The 19,612-nt window shown below is 44.3% G+C and overlaps 1 protein-coding gene across 1 annotated transcript in view; it reads right to left on the reverse strand.

Annotated features, from left to right (window-relative positions):
- Positions 1 to 5,167: 5,167 nt before the first annotated feature.
- LOC137380328 (uncharacterized) overlaps positions 5,168 to 19,612 on the reverse strand; it is a 53,657-nt gene continuing 39,212 nt past the window's right edge. The window contains exons 3-4 of the mRNA XM_068052260.1: positions 6,030 to 6,162; positions 5,168 to 5,254 (exon numbers count right to left, since the gene is read on the reverse strand). Coding sequence (XP_067908361.1) covers positions 5,202 to 5,254; positions 6,030 to 6,162 — 186 coding nt within the window. The 3' untranslated portion in view covers positions 5,168 to 5,201. The remainder of the gene's footprint in view (positions 5,255 to 6,029; positions 6,163 to 19,612) is intronic.

Consider the following 19,612-nt stretch of genomic DNA (forward strand, 5'->3'; position numbering starts at 1 on the left):
GCCGCCTGAACAAATTGCTCCAGAAAAGGATCACAGTGACCAGTCACCGTATCCCCAGACGCCAGAAAAAAAGGATATGACATCTTTCCATATCTTCTCTTTTTTTCTTCATGACTTCACAAGTATTTGGACAAAGTATTATTTTTTTTCTTTTTTAAAAAAAAAGAGAAAATGTCTCTATTAACCGGTGTGTGTGCGCGTGTGTGTGAGAGAGTGAGTGAGTGAGTGAGGGGCTACGGTAAAAAGGGAACTTTTCATATTTCAATCTGTGTTTTAATGCTTTTCTTCATTACTGGTTAAGTCGTGTTTTATAATAAACTGATAATTTTGTTTATTAAAGAAACCCGACTGGTATATTTTATTCGGGGATTAAAAAAAAGAGTATATGATTGACTGCATCAGTATCTGGATAAACATTTAAATATATGTGGTGACCTGTGGAGATGTGGAACGAGAAACGACAGCCCTCCTCCCACCTCGGTCGCAACATATAATTGGGGGCTATGTGCAGGATAACCCGACACTGATGACGTGCAATTATAAGTGGGGTATTAATAACCGAAAAGTGGAAGTGTAAAAAACCAGGTTTCTTGTGCATCAGAATAAAGTTTACACTACCAAATGTCTTTGTCAGTTGCTAGGACCTTGCTATGGAAGGAGGATGTATCCCTGAGTGAATTGAGAAATTTAACCAAGGTTAGACTAACAGATTTGGCAGAAATGTTGACGTTAAGAGTTAAAACCGGGGCTGAGAAAGCAGACATCATTGCAGTGATAGCACACCATTTGAAATGGGAAGAGAAAAGCAAACCAGATGGTAGTGCAGTTGAATTAGCTTAAATTTAGTTATAGATGAAGCAGTTCGAGCTTGAACGGGAACAAGAGATGAAAAAACTTGAACTACAATTTCAAAGAGAAAGAGAAAGGGAAGGAAGGGAATTTGAATTGAAAAAGATGGAACTAAGACAAAGGGGTAGTCTTGACTGCAGTGAAAGTTCTGGTCAGGAAAGATCTGACTCTAGCCAAGGATCCAGTGCAGAGCTATTTAAATTTGTACAAGCTCTCCTGACATTTGAGTGAAGGGTCAGAGGCATTTTTTATTTCTTATGACAGATGAAGTGGCCAAAGGAAAGCTGGACAGTTCTTATGCAAAGCAGGTTGATGGGCAGAGCTCATGAAATTTATGCCATACTTTCTGAAGAGGCTTCTGCAGATTGAGATGGCAAAAAAGGCTATTCTCGCTGTTTATGAGTTGGTCCCTGAAGCTTATAGACAGAAATTCCGGAACCTCCAGAGACAGTCTGGGAAGACTTGCCTGAAATTTGAGAGGCTAAAGCAAATTAATTTTGATTGTTGAATACAGGCACTAAAGGTAAAGGGTCTCATACGTGGCTTCAGGGAACTAATTCTACTGGATGAATTTAAAAATTCACTCCATCTATTCGTAAGAACCCATGCAAAGAACCAGAAAGTTTCAACAGCCAGACAGGCAGCGGAAATCGCTGATGATTACGAGCTTGTTTACAAGCTCAAACCCTTTGTCCATCACCACCACAAACCCAAGAAAGATAGAAGGTGGGAGGGTGAAAGGAAGGCAAGTAGCCAGGGACAGGAAGGAACAGCTGGGAACGCCGTGGGATCTCCTCCTCAGGCCAGAAATGATGATGCTGAGGGTGAAGCGAGGTCCGCAAGCCTAAGTGTTACCATTGTCACAAGGTGGGACACCTTCGTGCAGAATGGTGGAAATTGCGGAGTAAACCTATGGGATTTACTGGGGTACACAAAGCCAATGCAGAGAAAGGGGCCCTGACCGAGAGTACGACAGATCAGGCTGTAGCTCTGACTGCAGTGCAAGGCCAAATACAAAAACCACTGAGAGTGTGGGGGATGTGAATAAGATACCCAAGAGCTATAGGGAATTTTTGTCAAAAGGAAAAGTAACTCTTTATCCCTCAAGTGAGGCAGGTAAACCTATAGTTATACTTAGGAATACAGGAGCCACCCAAATGTTTTTTGCTGGGGAAAGGCTTGACTTTTCTACCAGAGAGTGCATTGAATACTAAAGTTTTAGTGAATGATATCAGCGGGGTATATATACCCGTAGCTTTGTATCGGGGGCGCCTAGAGTGCGACCTAATGTCTGGAACGGTAACTGTAGAAGTTGTCCATTGTTTGCCAGTAGACAGAGTTGACCTAGTCCTGGGGAATGATTTGGCCAAACATAGTAGCTTCTCCAGTAGTTACAAAAAGACTAAATTAAGTTAAAGAGACAGAACAGTTTCAGGAAAACGTTCCAGGAATTTTTCCTTCACTTGTAGTGACCCAAGCAATGGCCAAACAAGTTCCATTGTCGAAGGTAAAACTGGCACCACAGACAGATAGCCGAATATCTGAAACTTTCTTTGGGGATTTGGATAACCCAAAAGAAATGTTTAATAAGTCTTCTCTGGAAGACCCAATCACCTATAGGTCGACATTTTTACTGGCCAGGTCTTTCCAAGGACGTGGTGCAGTTTTGTAAAACATGCCATACTTGCCAGATTGTGGGAAAACCACAACCTGCCATAAAACCGGCACCTCTAATACCCATACCAGATTTTGGGGAACCATTTAGTAGGGTGTTGGTAGACTGTGTAGGACCTTTACTGAAAACAAAAGCAGGACACCAATATATACTCACCATCATGGATTATGGCTACTTGGTTCCCAGAGGCCAGTCCCTGGAGAACAATTTCTGCTAAGGTAGTGGCAGAAAAGTTAACCCAGTTCTTCACTAGACATGGATTACCGGTTGAGATTTAGTCAGATCAAGGTTCAATTTCATTGCTAAAATTTTTCAGGAAGTTATGGGTAATTTGTGTATAACAGTTAAAGTCTTTAGCAAACCACACACAGACACAAGGGGCTTTAGAAAGGTACCATCAGACCCTCAAAACAATGATCAGGGCATAGTGTCATGAATATCCCCATCATTGGGATAAAGGGCTAGAATTTCTTTTGTTTGCCACTAGGGATTCACCCAATGAGTCTACAGGTTTTAGTCCTTTTGAATTAGTTTATTGCCATGAGATAAGAGGTCCTCTAAAACTAATTAAAGAAAGTTTTTTCAAACAGGGGACAAATTGTCTGTGCTAGATTATCTACCCATGGCTCAAAGCTTCTGTGAAGAAATGGGCAGACAAGCATGCCAAGACCTGAACATTTCAACCAGGGGATGAGGTGTTAGTGTGATTGCCTTTACAGGGTGAAAGCATGGTTTAGCGGTCCATATAAAATGGACAAAAGAATTGGCGAAGTAAATTATTTGATTGACACCCCAGATCACTGGAAAAGGAATCGACTGTCATATCAATATGTTGAAACAATATCATCACCAGAAGGAGGATAAGCAAGCACAGGTATGTCAGGTAGTCGGGACAGTGAAGGATGAAAGGGATACTGAGGATGAGGCAGAAGGAGATGTAGACAATTCTCAAATTGAACCTCCTATGATCCGGTTAGCTAATACGGAATTGTTTGGGAGAATGGACACCATGCTTTCATACTTAGACGCAGAACGAGAAGACCTAACAAGGCTACTCATGGCATTTTTTTTTTTATTTATTTAGAGATACAGCACTGAAACAGGCCCTTCGGCCCACTGAGTCTGTGCCGACCATCAACCACCCATTTCATCCTAATCCTACACTAATCCCATATTCCTACCACATCCCCACCTGTCCCTATATTTCCCTACCACCTACCTATACTAGGGGCAATTTATAATGGCCAATTTACCTACCAACCTGCAAGTCTTTTAGCTGTGGGAGGAAACCGGAGCACCCGGAGAAAACCCACGCAGACACAGGAAGAACTTACAAACTCCACACAGGCAGTACCCAGAATTGAACCCGGGTCGCTGGAGCTGTGAGGCTGCGGTGCTAACCACTGCGCCACTCCTGTAGGGACAAGCCAGGATGTACAACCCTAGCCACACATGATATGGATGTAGGGGAATCCTTTCCTATAAAACAGCATCCATATCGTTTAAATAAAGGCAAAACACTGAAGATACTGGAAATCTGAGATAAAAACAAAAAGTGCTGGAAATACTCAGCAGGTCTGGCAGCATCTGTGGAGAGAGAGGCAAAAAGTTAATGTTTCAGGTCTGAGACCTTTCATCAGAACTGGCTAGTTCTGATGAAAGGTCTCAGACCTGAAACGTTAACTTTGCTTCTCCCTCCACAGATGCTACCAGACCTGCTGAGTATTTCAGCACTTTTTGTTTTTAATTCCTTATTGCTAAAGCCCACAGGAACACGCCCAGGTAACAGCAGCAATACAATACATGCTGGAAAACCACCTAATTGAACCCAGTCAAAGCAGCTGGAGTTCCCCTGTCGAGTTAGTGCCTAAACCTGATGGTTCAACTAGACTCTACACAGACTACAGAAAGGTTAATGCAGTAACAAAGGCAGACTCCTACCCAATTCCTCACTTGGAAGACAGTATTGACAGAGTGGGCACTGCCACGTTTCTTACAAAAATGGATTTGTTAAAGGGATACTGGTAGGTTCCTTTAACACCCCGAGCTAAAGAAAAATGTTCCGATGAAGGGTCACTGACCCGAAACGTTAACTCTGCTTCTCTTTCCACAGATGCTGCCAGACCTGCTGAGTGGTTCCAGCATTTCTTGTTTTTATTTATTATTAAAGAAAAATGGCCTTTGTCACACCAGATGGTCTTTTCCAATGCTGAATAATGCCATTCGGGCTAAAATGTGCCCCAGCAACTTTTCAGAGACTAATGAACCAAGTAGTAGCCAGTGTTCCTAACTGTGTGGTTCACCTTGATGATGTGCTGGTGTACAGTGACACTTAGAATTTAAAAATGGCATTTCATTCCTCCAAGGGTGGAGCTGTTATGAAAGTACTTCAATTTTTTGTTACATTTCGAGGGGTTAGGAGTCTTGATACTTTCATTGTAACTGGAAAAAGTTGGAGATATGACCTGTAACTCTTGTTTCTCACTCCACAAATTCTACTAGACCTGCTGAGCAGTTCCAACATCCACAGTATTTTGCTCTTGTATTTAAGTATCCCTGTCAATTTATACTTATCCTCTAATAACTCACACCACTCCTCTTGGGTCCCACCTTACATTTAACACTTAACTTCTTTATTTTCTGGTACTCGACACACGGTCTTCAATATTACTCTTTTTCAAACTGCGCTATTTAGCCACGGCATTCTGAAACTTGAAGTTGTCTTTCTTTCTTGAAACAAAAAAAAAGTATATATTTATTTTGCAACTTTGCAATCCCCTCTTTAAAAAAAAAAACCCATTCTTGACCCGACAGTCCTGTGTGCCCATATTTTTCCATTTCGCACCAGCTAACTCAGTCTTCATCTTTCTAAATTCTGCCCAATTCCAATCTGAAGCTTTTCCTTACTATTTGGACTTTAAACCTTAGATACAGAATTGGCAGCAAGAATTAAAAATTTTTCAAATGGCCTCTGAAAAAGAATGGACTTCAACAATAGAAAACAGAACTTGTTCTCGTCTTAATTTATCATGTCATTTATAGTACAACATTGACAAAAAAGATAAAAATTAAAAATGTAATCTTACTGTGAATACATTGCAGTGATCACTCTCATTTTTTGGAAGGAGATTCTTGTTCCTTCCTTTCACACTTGTCTCATTATCCACAGCTACATCTACAAATACCAGCTCTGGGTTTGGTCTTTTGACAAGATTTCCTTTATAGCCCTTCAATCTGCTGTTCCACTTTGGTTTCATGAAATTATTTTCAGCATCAGTCTCGTGGTGTTGACTGCTGTGCTGAGAAGAACCATCTGCATGACTTGTTTCATGCCAAACCCCTTCTTGAGTCTGCCCACAATCTTTTGTTAGAGGTTCTGCTAGTACTAATCCAGGCCGTGCCTCTTTGGTGTAGTCAGTATTTCTGGTAGGATCTTGCAGCTGTTTTTTTTCTAAGTCCCTACCAATAGCTTCTGATATGGCTTTAAGGTAGAGGACTTTAGTACCCTGCATAGATGCGACCTTCCGGGTTTCTCGTCGAATGATATGTTTGTCTTTTCTTGCTTGGGCTACAGATTCAGAACTCTTCAAGGTACTGCTTGATACTGAAGGAAGATTTCTCGTTTCAGCTTCCCTACTCTGTAATTTACAGCAACAGTAAAATAAATTAGAATGTTAAAAAAATCATCAAATTGGACAAATAAGATTAGTGAAAAGTTTAATTTGTTTTTAAGTGCTTGGGATCTTGCTAACAGACATTCACCGAGTGGAAGTATTTTTCTTCTGATTTTTTATAAGCTGCAATTTTTCACAAATAATGCAACCTTTATTAGTCAACTTTATAAAATGATCTATGCAATCTTAAATTAAAGGCAATGTAAAATTTCTTCCATTAACCAGTCACCTATGTATTAAATTTCATGCATTTTGTGTGTATTGCACCTGCATGGAGTAGTCAATGATGGGGACAAATCAGGCTGCAAACTGGTGACAGACTTTTTAGTGTATTGCTTTTCAGATTGAGGGTACAGTATCATAGTGGTTAAGCTACTGGACTAGTAATCTGCAGTAGCTGGGTAATTTAAATGTAATTAAATAAATCTGGAATAAAAAGCTAATATCAGTAATGGTGACCATGAAACTTCTGGATTGTCGTAAAAACCCCTCTTGTTCTCTAATGTCCTTTGGGGAAGGAAATCTGCTGTCCTTTCCTCGTCTGGCCTCTATGTGATTCCAGACCCACGACAATATGGCTGACTCTTAAATGCCCTCTGAAATAGCCTAGCAAGCCACTGAGTTGTATCAAATTGCTACAACGAACTAGAAGAGTAATAAAACCAGACAGACCACCCAGCATTGACCTAGGCACTTGATTTGGACATGATAAAGAAAAATCCAGCACAGTCGGCTCTGCAAAATCCTCCTCACTAATATCTGGAGACTAGAGAAAACATACTTGACCTTGTCCTGTCACAGACCCTTCTGTCCACGAGAATATTGATAGCAATGATCACTGCACAGTCCTTTTGGAGATGAAATCCATCTACCATGCTAAATGGGATAGCTTCAGAACAGATCTAGCAGCTCAAAACTGGGCATTCATAAAGTGCTGTGATCCATCAGCAGCAGAATTGTATTTCATAATACGTAACCCCACGAGCCAGGGAACCATGCCTGGTTCTACGAGGAGCGTAGAACAGTACCAGATGTACATAAAAATGAAGTGTCAACTTGATGAAGCTACAGTACAGGACATGTATGCTGAACAGGAGAAGCAACATGCTATAGACAGAGTTAAGTGATCCACAACCAATGGATCAGATCAAAGCTCTGTATTACTGCCACATCCAGTCATGAATGGTGGAGGACAACTGAACAACTATGCGAGGAGGCAGCGACTCCATAAACATCACCATCCTCAATGATGGTGGAACCAAGCACGAGTGCAAAAGCCAAGGCTGAAGTGTTTTCAACCACCTTCAGCCAGAAGTACCGAGAAGATGCTCCATTTTGGCCTCCTCCCGAGGTCCCCAACATCACAGAAACCAGTCAGGCAATTCGACATGTGTTATCAAGACACAGCTGAGTGCACTGGATACAGCAAAGGCTACGGGCTGCGACAACATCCCAGCTGTAGTGAAGACTTGTCCTCCAGAACAAGCCTCTAGCCATGCTCATCCAGTACAGCTACAACACTGGCATCCACCCAACAAAGTGGAAAATTTCAGCTACATCCTGCTCACAAAAAGAACAAATCCAATCCAGTCAATTACCACTCCATCAGTCTACTCTGAATCATCAAAATGATGGAAGGTGTCATCAGCAGTGCTCTCAAGCAGCACTTACTCCCTAATAACCTGCTCATTTATGCTCAGTTTGGGATCTGCCAGGATCACTCACCAGGACTCTTTACAGCCTTGGTCCAAACATGGATAAAAGAGCTGAATTCCGGAGGCAAGTGTGACTGACTGCTGTTAACGTCACAATAACATTTGACAAGTGTGGCATCAAGAAGCCCTCGCAAAACTGAAGTCAATGGGAATCAGTGGAAAACTTGCCACTGGTACAAGGGAAGATGGTTGCTGGAGACCAATCATCTCAGCCCCAGGACATCACTGCAGGTGTTTCGCAGGGCAGTATCCCAGGTCCAGTCACTGTCAGCTGTTTTATCAATGACCTTCCCATTATAAGGTCAGAAGCATGGATGTACACTGATGACTGCACAGTGTTCAGATAATGAAGCAATCCGTGCCTGCATGCGGCACAACCTGGACAACATTCAGACTTGGACTGATACGTGGCAAGTAACATTCGTAGAGTCAGTCAAAAAGGCACAGAAGGGAACCATTCAGCCCATCAATTCCATGCCAGATCTCTGTAGAGCAATCTAAATCAGTCCCATTCCCTCACTCTATCCCCATAGCCTTGCAAGTTTATTTCCCTCAAGTACCCATCCAATTTCCTTTTGAAATCATTGATTGTCTCTGCTTCCACCACCCTCGTTAGCAGTGAGTTCCAGGTCATTTTTACGCAGAAAGTGGTAAAGATCTTCCTCAAATCCCCCCTGTATCTTTTGCCCAATACCTTAAATCTGTGTCCCGTAGTCCTTGTACCATCAGCTAATAGGAACATCTTTTCTTTGTCTATCTTATCTAAACCTCTCAATCTAGTACAGCTCTATTAAATCTCCCCTCAACTGCCTTTGCTCCAAGAACAACCCTAGCTTCTCTAACCTAACCTTGTAGCTAAAATCCCCCATCCCTGGAACCATTCTGGTAAATCTCCTCTGCATCCTCTCAAGGACCCTCACTTCCTTCCGAAAGTGTGGTGATCAGAACTGGACACAATACAAAATGTGGCCTAAACACATTTTATAAAGAGTCAGCGTAACCTTCCTGCTTTTATATTCATTGCCTCTATATCTGAAGCTGATGAACCCATATGCTTTGCTAACTACTCTCTCAATATGTTCTTCCATTTTCAAAGATCTAAGTACATGAAACCCCAGGTCCCTCTGTTCCTGTATACTCTTTAAAACTGAGACACTAACTCTATATTGCCTCTTGCTATTCCTTCTGCCAAAACATATCACCTCACACTTCTCTGTATTAAATTCCATCTGACACTTGCCCATTCTGCTAGCCTATCTATGTCCCATTGCAGTCTGTTGGCAGCATCCTTACTGTTTGGTATCATTGACAAATTTTGAAATTTTACTCTGCATTCTAATATTCAAGTCATATCAGTCTGAGCACTGACCCTTGAGGAACACTGCTGTCTACCATCCTCCAGCCAGAAAAACAATCATTTACCACAACTCTCTGTTTTCTGTAGTGAAACCAACTTTTTATCCATGCTGACACTGACCCTCCTATTCCATGAGCCTCAATTTTGATAATCAGCCCTTAATGTGGTAGTTTTTCATAGGCCTTCCTAAAATCCCTATAGACATCATCCACTGCATTCCCCTCATCAACCTTCTCTGTTTAAAATATTCAAACAATCTGCAATTTACAAATCCATGCTGGTTCTCCTTATATACTCAAATCTCTCCAAGTGCCTTTTAATTCTTTCCTTGATTGTTTCTAAAACCTTACCCACCACTGATGTTAAACTGATTCCCAGTAGCTAGACTGGCAATGTCCTTATACACTTTCCAAACCTCTGACACCTCCCCCATACCTAGGGAAGTTTAGAAGATTATGGCAAGCCCTTCCACCTTCTCCATCCCCACTTCCCTTAGCAACCTGGAATGCAAGCCATCCAGATCATGCAACTTATCCACTCCGAGCATATCCAGCCTTTCCAGTGCACCGTGAGGTAATGCGTTTGGGAAGGACAAATAAAGCGAGGGAATACACAATAAACGGGAGGATATTGAGAGGGGTAGAAGAAGTGAGAGACCTTGGAGTGCATGTCCACAGGTCCCTGAAGGTGGCAGGACAGGTAGACAGAGTGGTGAAGAAGGCATATGGAATGCTTTCCTTTATTGGCTGAGGTATAGAATTCAAAAGCAGGGACGTAATGCTGGAACAGTATAAAGCATTGGTTAGGCCACAGTTGGAGTATTACGTACAGTTCTGGTCACCACGTTACAGAAAGGACATAATTGCTCTGGACAGAGTACAGGGGAGATTTACAAGAATGTTGCCAGGGCTCGAATGTTGCAGCTATGAGGAAAGATTGGATAGGCTAGGGTTGTTTTCCTTAGAAGAGGAGGCTGATGGGTGACTTAATAGAGGAGTACAAAATTATGAGGGGCCTAGATAGACAGGAAGGACCTGTTTCCCCTAGCAGAAAGGTCAATTACCAGGGGCACAGATTTAAGGTGATTGGTAGAAGGATTAGAGGGGACATGAGGAAAAACTTTTTCACCCAGAGGGTGGTGGGTGTCTGGAATTCACTGCCAGGAACAGTGGTGGAGGCAGAAACCTTCAATTCTTTTAAAAGGTACCTGTACCTGCACCTGAGGTGCTGTAACCGGCAAGGCTATGGACAGGTGCTGGAAAGTGGGATTAGATTGGGCGGCTAGTTTTTTCGGCCGGCACGGACACGACGAGCTGAACGGCTTCCTTCTGTGCCGTAATTTTTCTATGGTTTTATGGTTCTATGGTCCTCTCTTTGCTTTCCTAATTTCCTTTTTTTTTAAAAAACTTAACCCCTGCACTTTCTGTATTCCTCTAGGCTTTCTAAAGTATTAAGTTTTTTGTGATCGTCATAAGCTTTCTTTTTCTGCTTTATACCCTGTATACTTCTAGATAACCAGGGAACTCTAGATATGGCCGTACCACCCTCTATCGTTGTGGGGACATGTCTATACTGTGCCTGTAGAAAATCGCTTTTGAATGCCTCCCAATTGGTTTGCCACTGATTTTCCTTCAAGTAGCTGTATCCAGTCTACTTTCGCCAGATCACCTGTCAGCTTCGTAAAATTTGTCTTCCCCCAATTTAGAGCTTTTTCCCCAGTTTTATCTTTGTCATTTTCCATGATTATGCTAAAACTAACTGTATTATGGTCACTATCTCCAAAATGGTCACCCACTGCTACTTCATCCACTTGCCCAGCTTCATTACTGAAGACTAAATCTAGAATTGCGCCCCCTTGCGTGGGCTTGTTATGTGCTGACTAAAAAATTTCTCCTGAATGCAGTTCAAGAATTTTGTGCCCTCTGTGCCCTTCACACTGTTTGTATCCCAGTTGATATTAGGGTAGTTGAAATCCCTAACTATTATTGCCCTATAGGTTTTGCAGTCAGAAATTTGCCTACATATTTGTTCTTCTACCTCCCTTTCGGGGTCTATAGTACACTTCAAGTAGTGTGGCTGTCCCTTTTTTATTTCTGAGCTCAACCCATATGGCCTCATTTGATGATTCATTTAGCATATCATCCCTCCTTACTGCTGTTATTGATTCCTTAACCAATAATGCTACACCCCCTCCTTTTTTATCCCCCTCTCTATCCCACCTGAAAACTCTATACCCAGGGATGTTGAGCTGCCATTTTTGCCCTTCTTTAAGCCAAGCAATGATATCATGCTGCCATGTGTCTATCTGTGCCCTTAGCTCATCAGCTTTATTTGCTATACTACTTGCATTTAAATAAAATACCTTTTAACGCTGCCAAATTCCTGTGCTGAGCACTTATTAACCTTTGCTTCTTCTGTCTTTCAGAGTCACTTGCTAATTTTCTGCCTCCCGTTCCCTGCCCTGAATTTGCCCTATCTGAAACTCCCCTCAGGTTCCCATCGCACTGCCAAACTAGTTTAAACCATCCCCAACAGCACTAGCAAGCCTTCCTGCAAGGATATTCATCCCGGTCCTGTTCAAGTGTAGGCTTGTACAGGTCCCACCTTCCCCAAAACCGGTCCCAATGTCCCAGAAATCTGAAGCCCTCCCTCCTGCCATGCATTCATCTGGTGTATTCTCCTATTTCTATACTCACTAGCACGTGGCCTTGGAAGTAATCTGGAGATTACTACCTTTGAAGTCCTGCTTGCTAATCTCTTTTCCAACTCACTAAACTCAGCCTGCACGACCTCATCCCTTTTTCCTCCTAGATCATTGATACTAATGTGGACCATAACCTCTGGCTGTGCACCCTCGTCCTCCAGAATGCTATGTAGTCGCTCGGTGATATCCATGACCCTTGCACCAGGGAGGCAACATACCATCCTAGAATCACGTCTGCAACCACAGAAATGCCTGTCTGTTCGCCTAACTATAGAATCCCCCACCACTATTGCTCTCCTGTCTTTTCTCCTCCCTCCCTGCACAGCTGAGCCACCCATGGTGCTCTGGTCATGACTCTCGCTGCACTCTCCAGAGGAACCCTCTCCCATTGGTACTCAAAACTGAATACCGGTTAGAAAGTGGGATGCCCTCCGAAGACTCCTGCACTACTTGCCTTGTCCTCGTCTGTCTGGCAGCCACCCAGTCCCCCTCGGCCTGTGCTCTCTTAACCTCTGGGGTGACTTCCTCCTGAAACGTGCTATCCACATAGTTCTCTGCCTCACGGATGCACCACAGTGATTCCAGCCGCTGCTCGAATTCCGAAACCCGGAGTTCAAGCTCCTGCAGTTGGTGACACTGCCTACAGATGTGTTTGTCAAGGACACATGGTGCGTCCACGACTTCCCACATACCACAGGAGGCACATTCCACATCAGTACTGCCAGCCCACCTCCCTTTTTCCTTCCCTATATTTCCTGAACACTTTGCGTCCTGGAATATTCAAGTGCCCAGTCCTCACCATTTTTAAGCCACGTTTCCATTATTGCCACGACATCATATTCCCACACAGCTATTTGTGCTAGTAGCTCACCAACCTTATTCACTACTTTGTGCATTTACATACATGCATTTTAAATCTGTCTTTGTATTTCTCGTAGTCCTTAGTTTGCTCCTATGTAATATGGTACTATTTCCTTTTCTAGCACTAGCCAACACTCTCGCTCCCTTATGCACCTTATTCCTCTTTTCTACTTCTATTTGCTGGTGCCCACCCCTCTATACTGGGCTTATATTCTCCAGAGTTTAGAAGAATGAGACGTGATCTCATTCATGCATACAAAATTCTTACAGGGCTCAAAAGGGTACCACAAAATGTACTCTGGGTGGGGGACTTCAATGTCCATCACCAAGAGTGGCTCAGTAGCACCACTACTGACCGAGCTGGCAGAGTCCGAAAGGAAATAGCTGTTAGACTGGGTCTGCGGCAGGTGGTGAGGGAAACCAAGAGGGAAAAACCTACTTAGAGTCAGAGTTATACAGCACAGAAAAAAGCCCTTTGGCCCATCATGTCCATGCCGGCCATCAAGCACCTATCTATTCTAATCACATTTTCTAGCACTTGGCCCATAGCCTTGTATGCTACGGTGTTTCAAGTGCTCATCTAAATATTTCTTAACTGTTGTGAGGGTACCTGCCTCTGCCACCCTCTGGGTGAAAATATTTTTCCTCAAATTCCCTCGAAACCTCCTGCCCCTTATCTTAAATCTATGTCCCCTGGTTATTGACACCTCCGCTAAGGGAAAAAGTTGCTTCCTATCTACTCTATCAATGCCCCGCATAATATACCTCAATCAGGTCCCCCCCCACTCTCAGCCTTCTCTGCTCTAAGGAAAACAACTCTAGCCTATCCAGTCTCTCTTTATAGATGAAATGCTCCAGCTCAGGCAACATCTTGGTGAATTGCCTCTGCACCCTCTCCAGTGCAATCACATCCTTCCTATTGTGTGGTGACCAGAACTGTACACAGTACTCCAGCTGTGGCCTAACTAGTGTTTTATACAGCTCCATCATAACCTCCTTGCTCTTATATTCTACGCCTTGGCTAATAAAGGAAAGTATCCCATATGCCTTGCTAACCACCTTATCTACCTGTGCTGCTGCCTTTGGTGATTTATGGACAAGTACAAGGTCTCTCTGACCCTCTGTACTTCCTAGGATCCTACCACCCATTGTACATTCCTTTGCCGGGTTAGTCCTCCCAAAATGTATCACCTCACACTTCACAGGATTAAATTCCATCTGCCACTGCTCTGCCTCATCCTCACCAATCTACCTGTTGCAGATGCATCTGTTCATGACAGTATTGGTTGGAGTGACCACCGCACAGTCCTTGCGGGGACGAAGTGCCATCTTCACACTGAGGGTACCCACCATCGTGTTGTGTGGTACTACCAATGTGCTAAATGGGAAAGATTTCAAACAGACCTAGCAACTCAAAACTGGGCATCCATGAGGCGCTGCGGGCCATTAGCAGCTGCAGAATTGTATTCAACCACAATCTGTAACCTCATGGCCCGGCATATCCCCCGCTCTACCATTACCATCAAGCCTGGGGACCAACCCTGGTTCAATGAAGCGTGCAGGATGCCATGTCAGGAGCAGCACCAGGCATACCTAAAAATGAGGTGTCAGCCTGGTGAAGCTACAACACAGGACTATTTGCATACCAAACAGCGAAAGCAGCATGCACTAGACAGGGTTAAGCGATCCCACAACCAACGGATCAGATCTAAGCTCTGCAGTCCTGCCACAGTCAGTCAGTCATGAATGGTGGCGAACAATTAAACAACTGCAGGAGGAGGAGACTCCACAAATATCACCATCCTCAACGATGGGGGAAGCACAGCACATCAGTGCAAAAGACAAGGCTGAAGCATTTGCATCCATTTTCAGCCAGAAGCGCCAAGTGGATGATCTATCTCGGCCTCCTCCTGAAGTCCCCAGTATCACAGATGCCAGTCTTCAGCCAATCTGATTCACTCCACCTGATATTATCAAGAACTGGCTGAAGGCACTGGATACTGCAAAGGCTATGGGCCCTGACAACATTCCGGTAATAGTACTGAAGACTTATGCTCCAGAACTTGCCCCGCCCCTAGCCAAGCTGTTCCAGTACAGCTACAACACTAGCATCTACCTGAAAATGTGGAAAATTGCTCAGGTATGTCCTGTGCACAAAAAGCAGGACAAATCCAACCCGGCCAATTACCGTGCTATTCATCTACCCCCGATGATCAGTAGAGTGATGGAAGGGGTCGTCGAAAGTGCTATCAAGCGGCACTTGCTCAGCAATAACCTGCTCACTGACACTCAGCTGGGGCTCTGTCAGGGCCATTCAGCTCCTGACCTTGGTTCAAACATGGACAAAAGAGCTGAACTCCAGAGGCGAGGTGAGAGTGACTACCCTTGACATCAAGGCATTTGACAGAGGATGGCATCAAGGAGCCCTTGCAAAACTGGAGTCAATGGGAATCAGGGGGAAAACTCTTCAATGGTTGAAGTCATACTTAGCACAAAGAAAGATGGTTGTGGTTGTTAGAGGTCAATCATCTTAGTCCCAGGACATTATTGCAGCAGTTCCTCAGGGTAGTGTCCTAGGCCCAACCATTTTCAGATTCTTCATCAAGGACATTCCCTCCATAAGATCAGAAGTGGGTATGTTCGCTGATGATTGCACAACGTTCAGCAGCATTCGTGACTCCTCAGATACTAAAGCAACACATGTCCATATGCAGCAAGACCTGATCATCATCCAGGCTTGGGCCGATAAGTGGAGAGTACCATTCGGACCACACAACTGCCAGTCAATGACCATCTCAAACAAGAGAGAATCTAACCATCTCCCCTTGACGTTCAATGACATTACCATCGCTGAATTCCCCACTATCAACATCCTGGGGGTCACCATTGACCAGAAACTGAACTGGACCAGCCACATAAATGCTATGGCTACAAGAGCAGAAATCTGCGGTGAGTAACTCACTTCCTGATTCCCCAGTGCCTGTCCATCTACAAGGCACAAGTCAGGAGTGTGACAGAATACTCTCCACTTGCCTGGATGGGTGCAGCTCCAACACTCAAGAAGCTCGACACCATTCAGGACAAAACAGCCCGCTTGATTGGCACCCCATTCACCACCTTCAACACTCACTCCCTCCAGCATTAACGCACAGTGGCAGCAGTGTGTACCATCTACAAGATGCGCTGCAGCAACTCACCAAGGCTCCTTCGACAGCATCTTTCAAACCCGTGACCTCTGCAACCTAGAAAGACAAGGGCAGCAGATGTATGGGATCACCACCTGCAAGTTCCCCTCCAAACCACACACCACCTTGACTTGGAACTATACTGACGTTCCTTCACTGTCGCTGGGTCAAAATCCTGTAATTCCCTTCGTAATAGCACTGTTGGTGTAACACCCTAAGGACTGCAGTGGTTTAAGAAGGCAGCTCACCACCATCTTCTCAAAGGCAATTAGGGATGGACAATAAATACTGGCATAGCCAACGATGCCCACATCCCCCGAACGAATAAAAAGGTAGATGCAGAAAAGATGTTTCCCCTGGATGGAGGGTCTAGAACTGGGGGAACAGAGTCTTAGAATAAGAGGTAGGCCATTTAGGACTGAGATGAGTAGGTGGTGAATCTTTGGAATTCTCTACCCCAGGGGTCTGTGGAGTCTCAGTCATCGAGTATGTTGAAGACAGACATCAACAGATTTCGAGATATTAAAAATATCAAAGGATATGGGAATAGCACAGGAAATGACGTTGTGGTAAATCAGTGCTGATCTAGTTGAATGGTGGAGCAGCCTCGAGGGGCCAAATGACCCACTCCTGTTCCTATGTTCCTCTGCCAATTTAGTTTAAACCCTCCCCAACCACCCTAGTGAACCTCCCCACAAGTACACTGGCCCCCATTCCTGTTGAGGTGCAACCCGTTCCTTTTGAATAGGTGGCTCCTGCCCCAGAACTGGTCCAAATGCCCGAAGAATCTGAAGCCCTTCCTCTTACACCATGCCTCAAGCCACACATCCATCCTCCCTGTCTTCCTACCTCTACTTTTACTGGCATGTGGCACTGGGAGTATTCCAGAGATTACTACTGTTGAGGTCCTACTTTTTAAACTTCCTCCCTCACTCCTAAAGTCTGACTGTAGGACCTCAATAACTGCCTATGTTGTTGCTACTGACATATACCACAACTTCTGGCTCACTCCCTTACCCCTGCAGAATATTTTGCACCCACTGTGATATCCTTTAACCTGGCACCAGGGAGGCAAACACCATGTGGCACTCACGATGATGGTTACAGAAACACCTGTCTTTCCCCCTAACTATGGAATCTCATACGAGTACTGCATTTCTATGCTTTGCTGTTCCCCCATGTGCAGTCCCTCGTCCATTGGTGCCATGATCTGGATTGCACTCATTCAAGGTGGCGTCAATCCTAGCAGTCTCCAATGCTGAGTACTTTTTTTTTGAGAATAGCACACACCCCGAAGGCTCCTGCACTTCCTGCTTCTTCTAGACAGCCATCCATCTACTATCCTGAACATTCTCTGCCTTTGAGGTGGCCATCTCCTGGAACGTACCATCCAACAAACTCTCAAGCCTCCCTGATGTCCCTAGTGACTCCAGTTGCCCCTTGAGCTCAGAAACAAGCTCAAGCTGAAGTAGCTGGAGGCACTTCCTACACCACATGGTTCCCCTAAGACACACAAGTGCCAGGCAATGACCATCTCCAATGGAAGAGTCTAACCACTTGCCTTTTACATTCAACAGCATTACCATCACTGACTGCTCCACCACCAACATCCTGGGGGAATCACCATTGATCAGCAACTTAACTGGAGCAGTCACATAACTAAAATAAAAGCAAAATACTGCGGATGCTGGAAATCTGAAACAAAAACAAGAAATGCTGGATTCACTCAGCAGGTCTGGCAGCATCTGTGGAAAGAGAAGCAGAGTTAACGTTTCGGGTCAGTGACCCTTCTTCGGAACTGACAAATATTAGAAAAGTCACAGATTATAAACAAGTGAGGTGGGGGTTGGGCAAGAGATAACAAAGGAGAAGGTGCAGATTGGACCAGGCCACATAGCTGACCAAAAGGTCACGGAGCAAAGGCAAACAATATGTTAATGGTGTTTTGAAAGACAAAGCATTAGTACAGATTAGGTGTGAATATACTGAATATAGATCAGCAAGTGCAAACCTGAAGAAAAACAACCTGAAAAAAACAGTGGGTAAGCAAACTGAACAAACTAAGATGAAATGAAATAAATGCAAAAAATGTAAAAAGGAATGCAAAAAAAAAAGAAAAAATAACTAAAAATGACTAAAAATGAAAGTAAAGTGGGGGGCTGTCATGCTCTGAAATTATTGAACTCAATGTTCAGTCCGGCAGGCTGTAGTGTGCCTAATCGGTAGATGAGATGCTGTTCCTCGAGCTTGCGTTGATGTTCACTGGAACACTGCAGCAATCCCAGGACAGAGATGTGAGCATGAGAGCAGGGGGGAGTGTTGAAATGGCAAGCAACCGGAAGCTCAGGGTCCTGCTTGCGGACTGAGCGGAGATGTTCCGCAAAGCGGTCACCCAGTCTGCGCTTGGTCTCCCCAATGTAGAGGAGACCACACTGTGAGCAGCGAATACAGTATACTACATTGAAAGAAGTACAAGTAAATCGCTGCTTCACCTGAAAGGAGTGTTTGGGGCCTGGGATAGTGAGGAGAGAGGAGGTAAATGGGCAGGTATTACACCTCCTGCGATTGCAAGGGAAGGTGCCCTGGGACGGGGACGAGGTGGTGGGGGTAATGGAGGAGTGGACCAGGGTGTCGCGGAGGGAACGATCCCTTCGGAATGCTGACAGGGGAAGGGAGGGGAAGATGCGACTGGTAGTGGCATCACGCTGGAGGTGGCGAAAATGGCGGAGGATGATCCTTTGGATATGGAGGCTGGTGGGATGAAAAGTGAGGACAAGGGGAACCCTGTCACGGTTCTGGGAGGGAGGGGAAGGGGTGAGGGTAGAGGTGCGGGGAATGGGTCGGACACGGTTGAGGGCCCTGTCAACCACAGTGGGGGGAAATCCTCGGTCACATAACTATGTGGCTATGAGCAGGTCAGAGGCTGGGTATTCTGTGACGAGTGACTGACCTCATGACCTCCCAAAGTCTTTCCACTATCTGGAAGGCACAAGTCTGAAGTGTGATGGAATACACTCCATTTGCCTGGTCAAGGACTCAAGACCACCCAACTATTTTGGTGACTAAAAGTCTTTTACCTACTCAAAGTTGTTGCATTTCATTTTGACAAGCTTTTTGTGTATTTGTCAGCAGTTTGACCCACTCCAGATCAGCCCTCTTATTTGTTCAGGTTCTTTTTTTGACACAGAAGCAGTTCCAGCTGCCTAGATCCAAGAGTATTTCACTTTAGGTGCCACCAGTGCAAGTAAAGGTCCTCACATTAGTGGGCAGGTAGGATTGATTTCAGACCTGTCATAGCTTGTTGGATTATTTTAAGAAACGTCCATGAATACAAATACGTCAGAGAAAGACATTTGTATTCAGTGCAATGCTGCAGGAAGCAAGTAAAAGACTGTTAATGGAAAAGCCAAGATTCTTTGATGCTTGAAAAACCTTGGTAAAGAAATTTCATGTGACCAACTATGCAAATGAAAGGAATTTATGGGAGTTCGAGGAATTCAATCACAGATCAGACAGAGGCAAGGCTGTTTTTTTCAATGCCAACCTGCAGTAAAGACTATTTGACATAGAAATGTTAGAATTAAATTGTTCC

This window comes from Heterodontus francisci, chromosome 19, assembly GCF_036365525.1.
Source record: "Heterodontus francisci isolate sHetFra1 chromosome 19, sHetFra1.hap1, whole genome shotgun sequence".
In the NCBI taxonomy this organism is placed as follows: Eukaryota; Metazoa; Chordata; class Chondrichthyes; order Heterodontiformes; family Heterodontidae; genus Heterodontus; species Heterodontus francisci.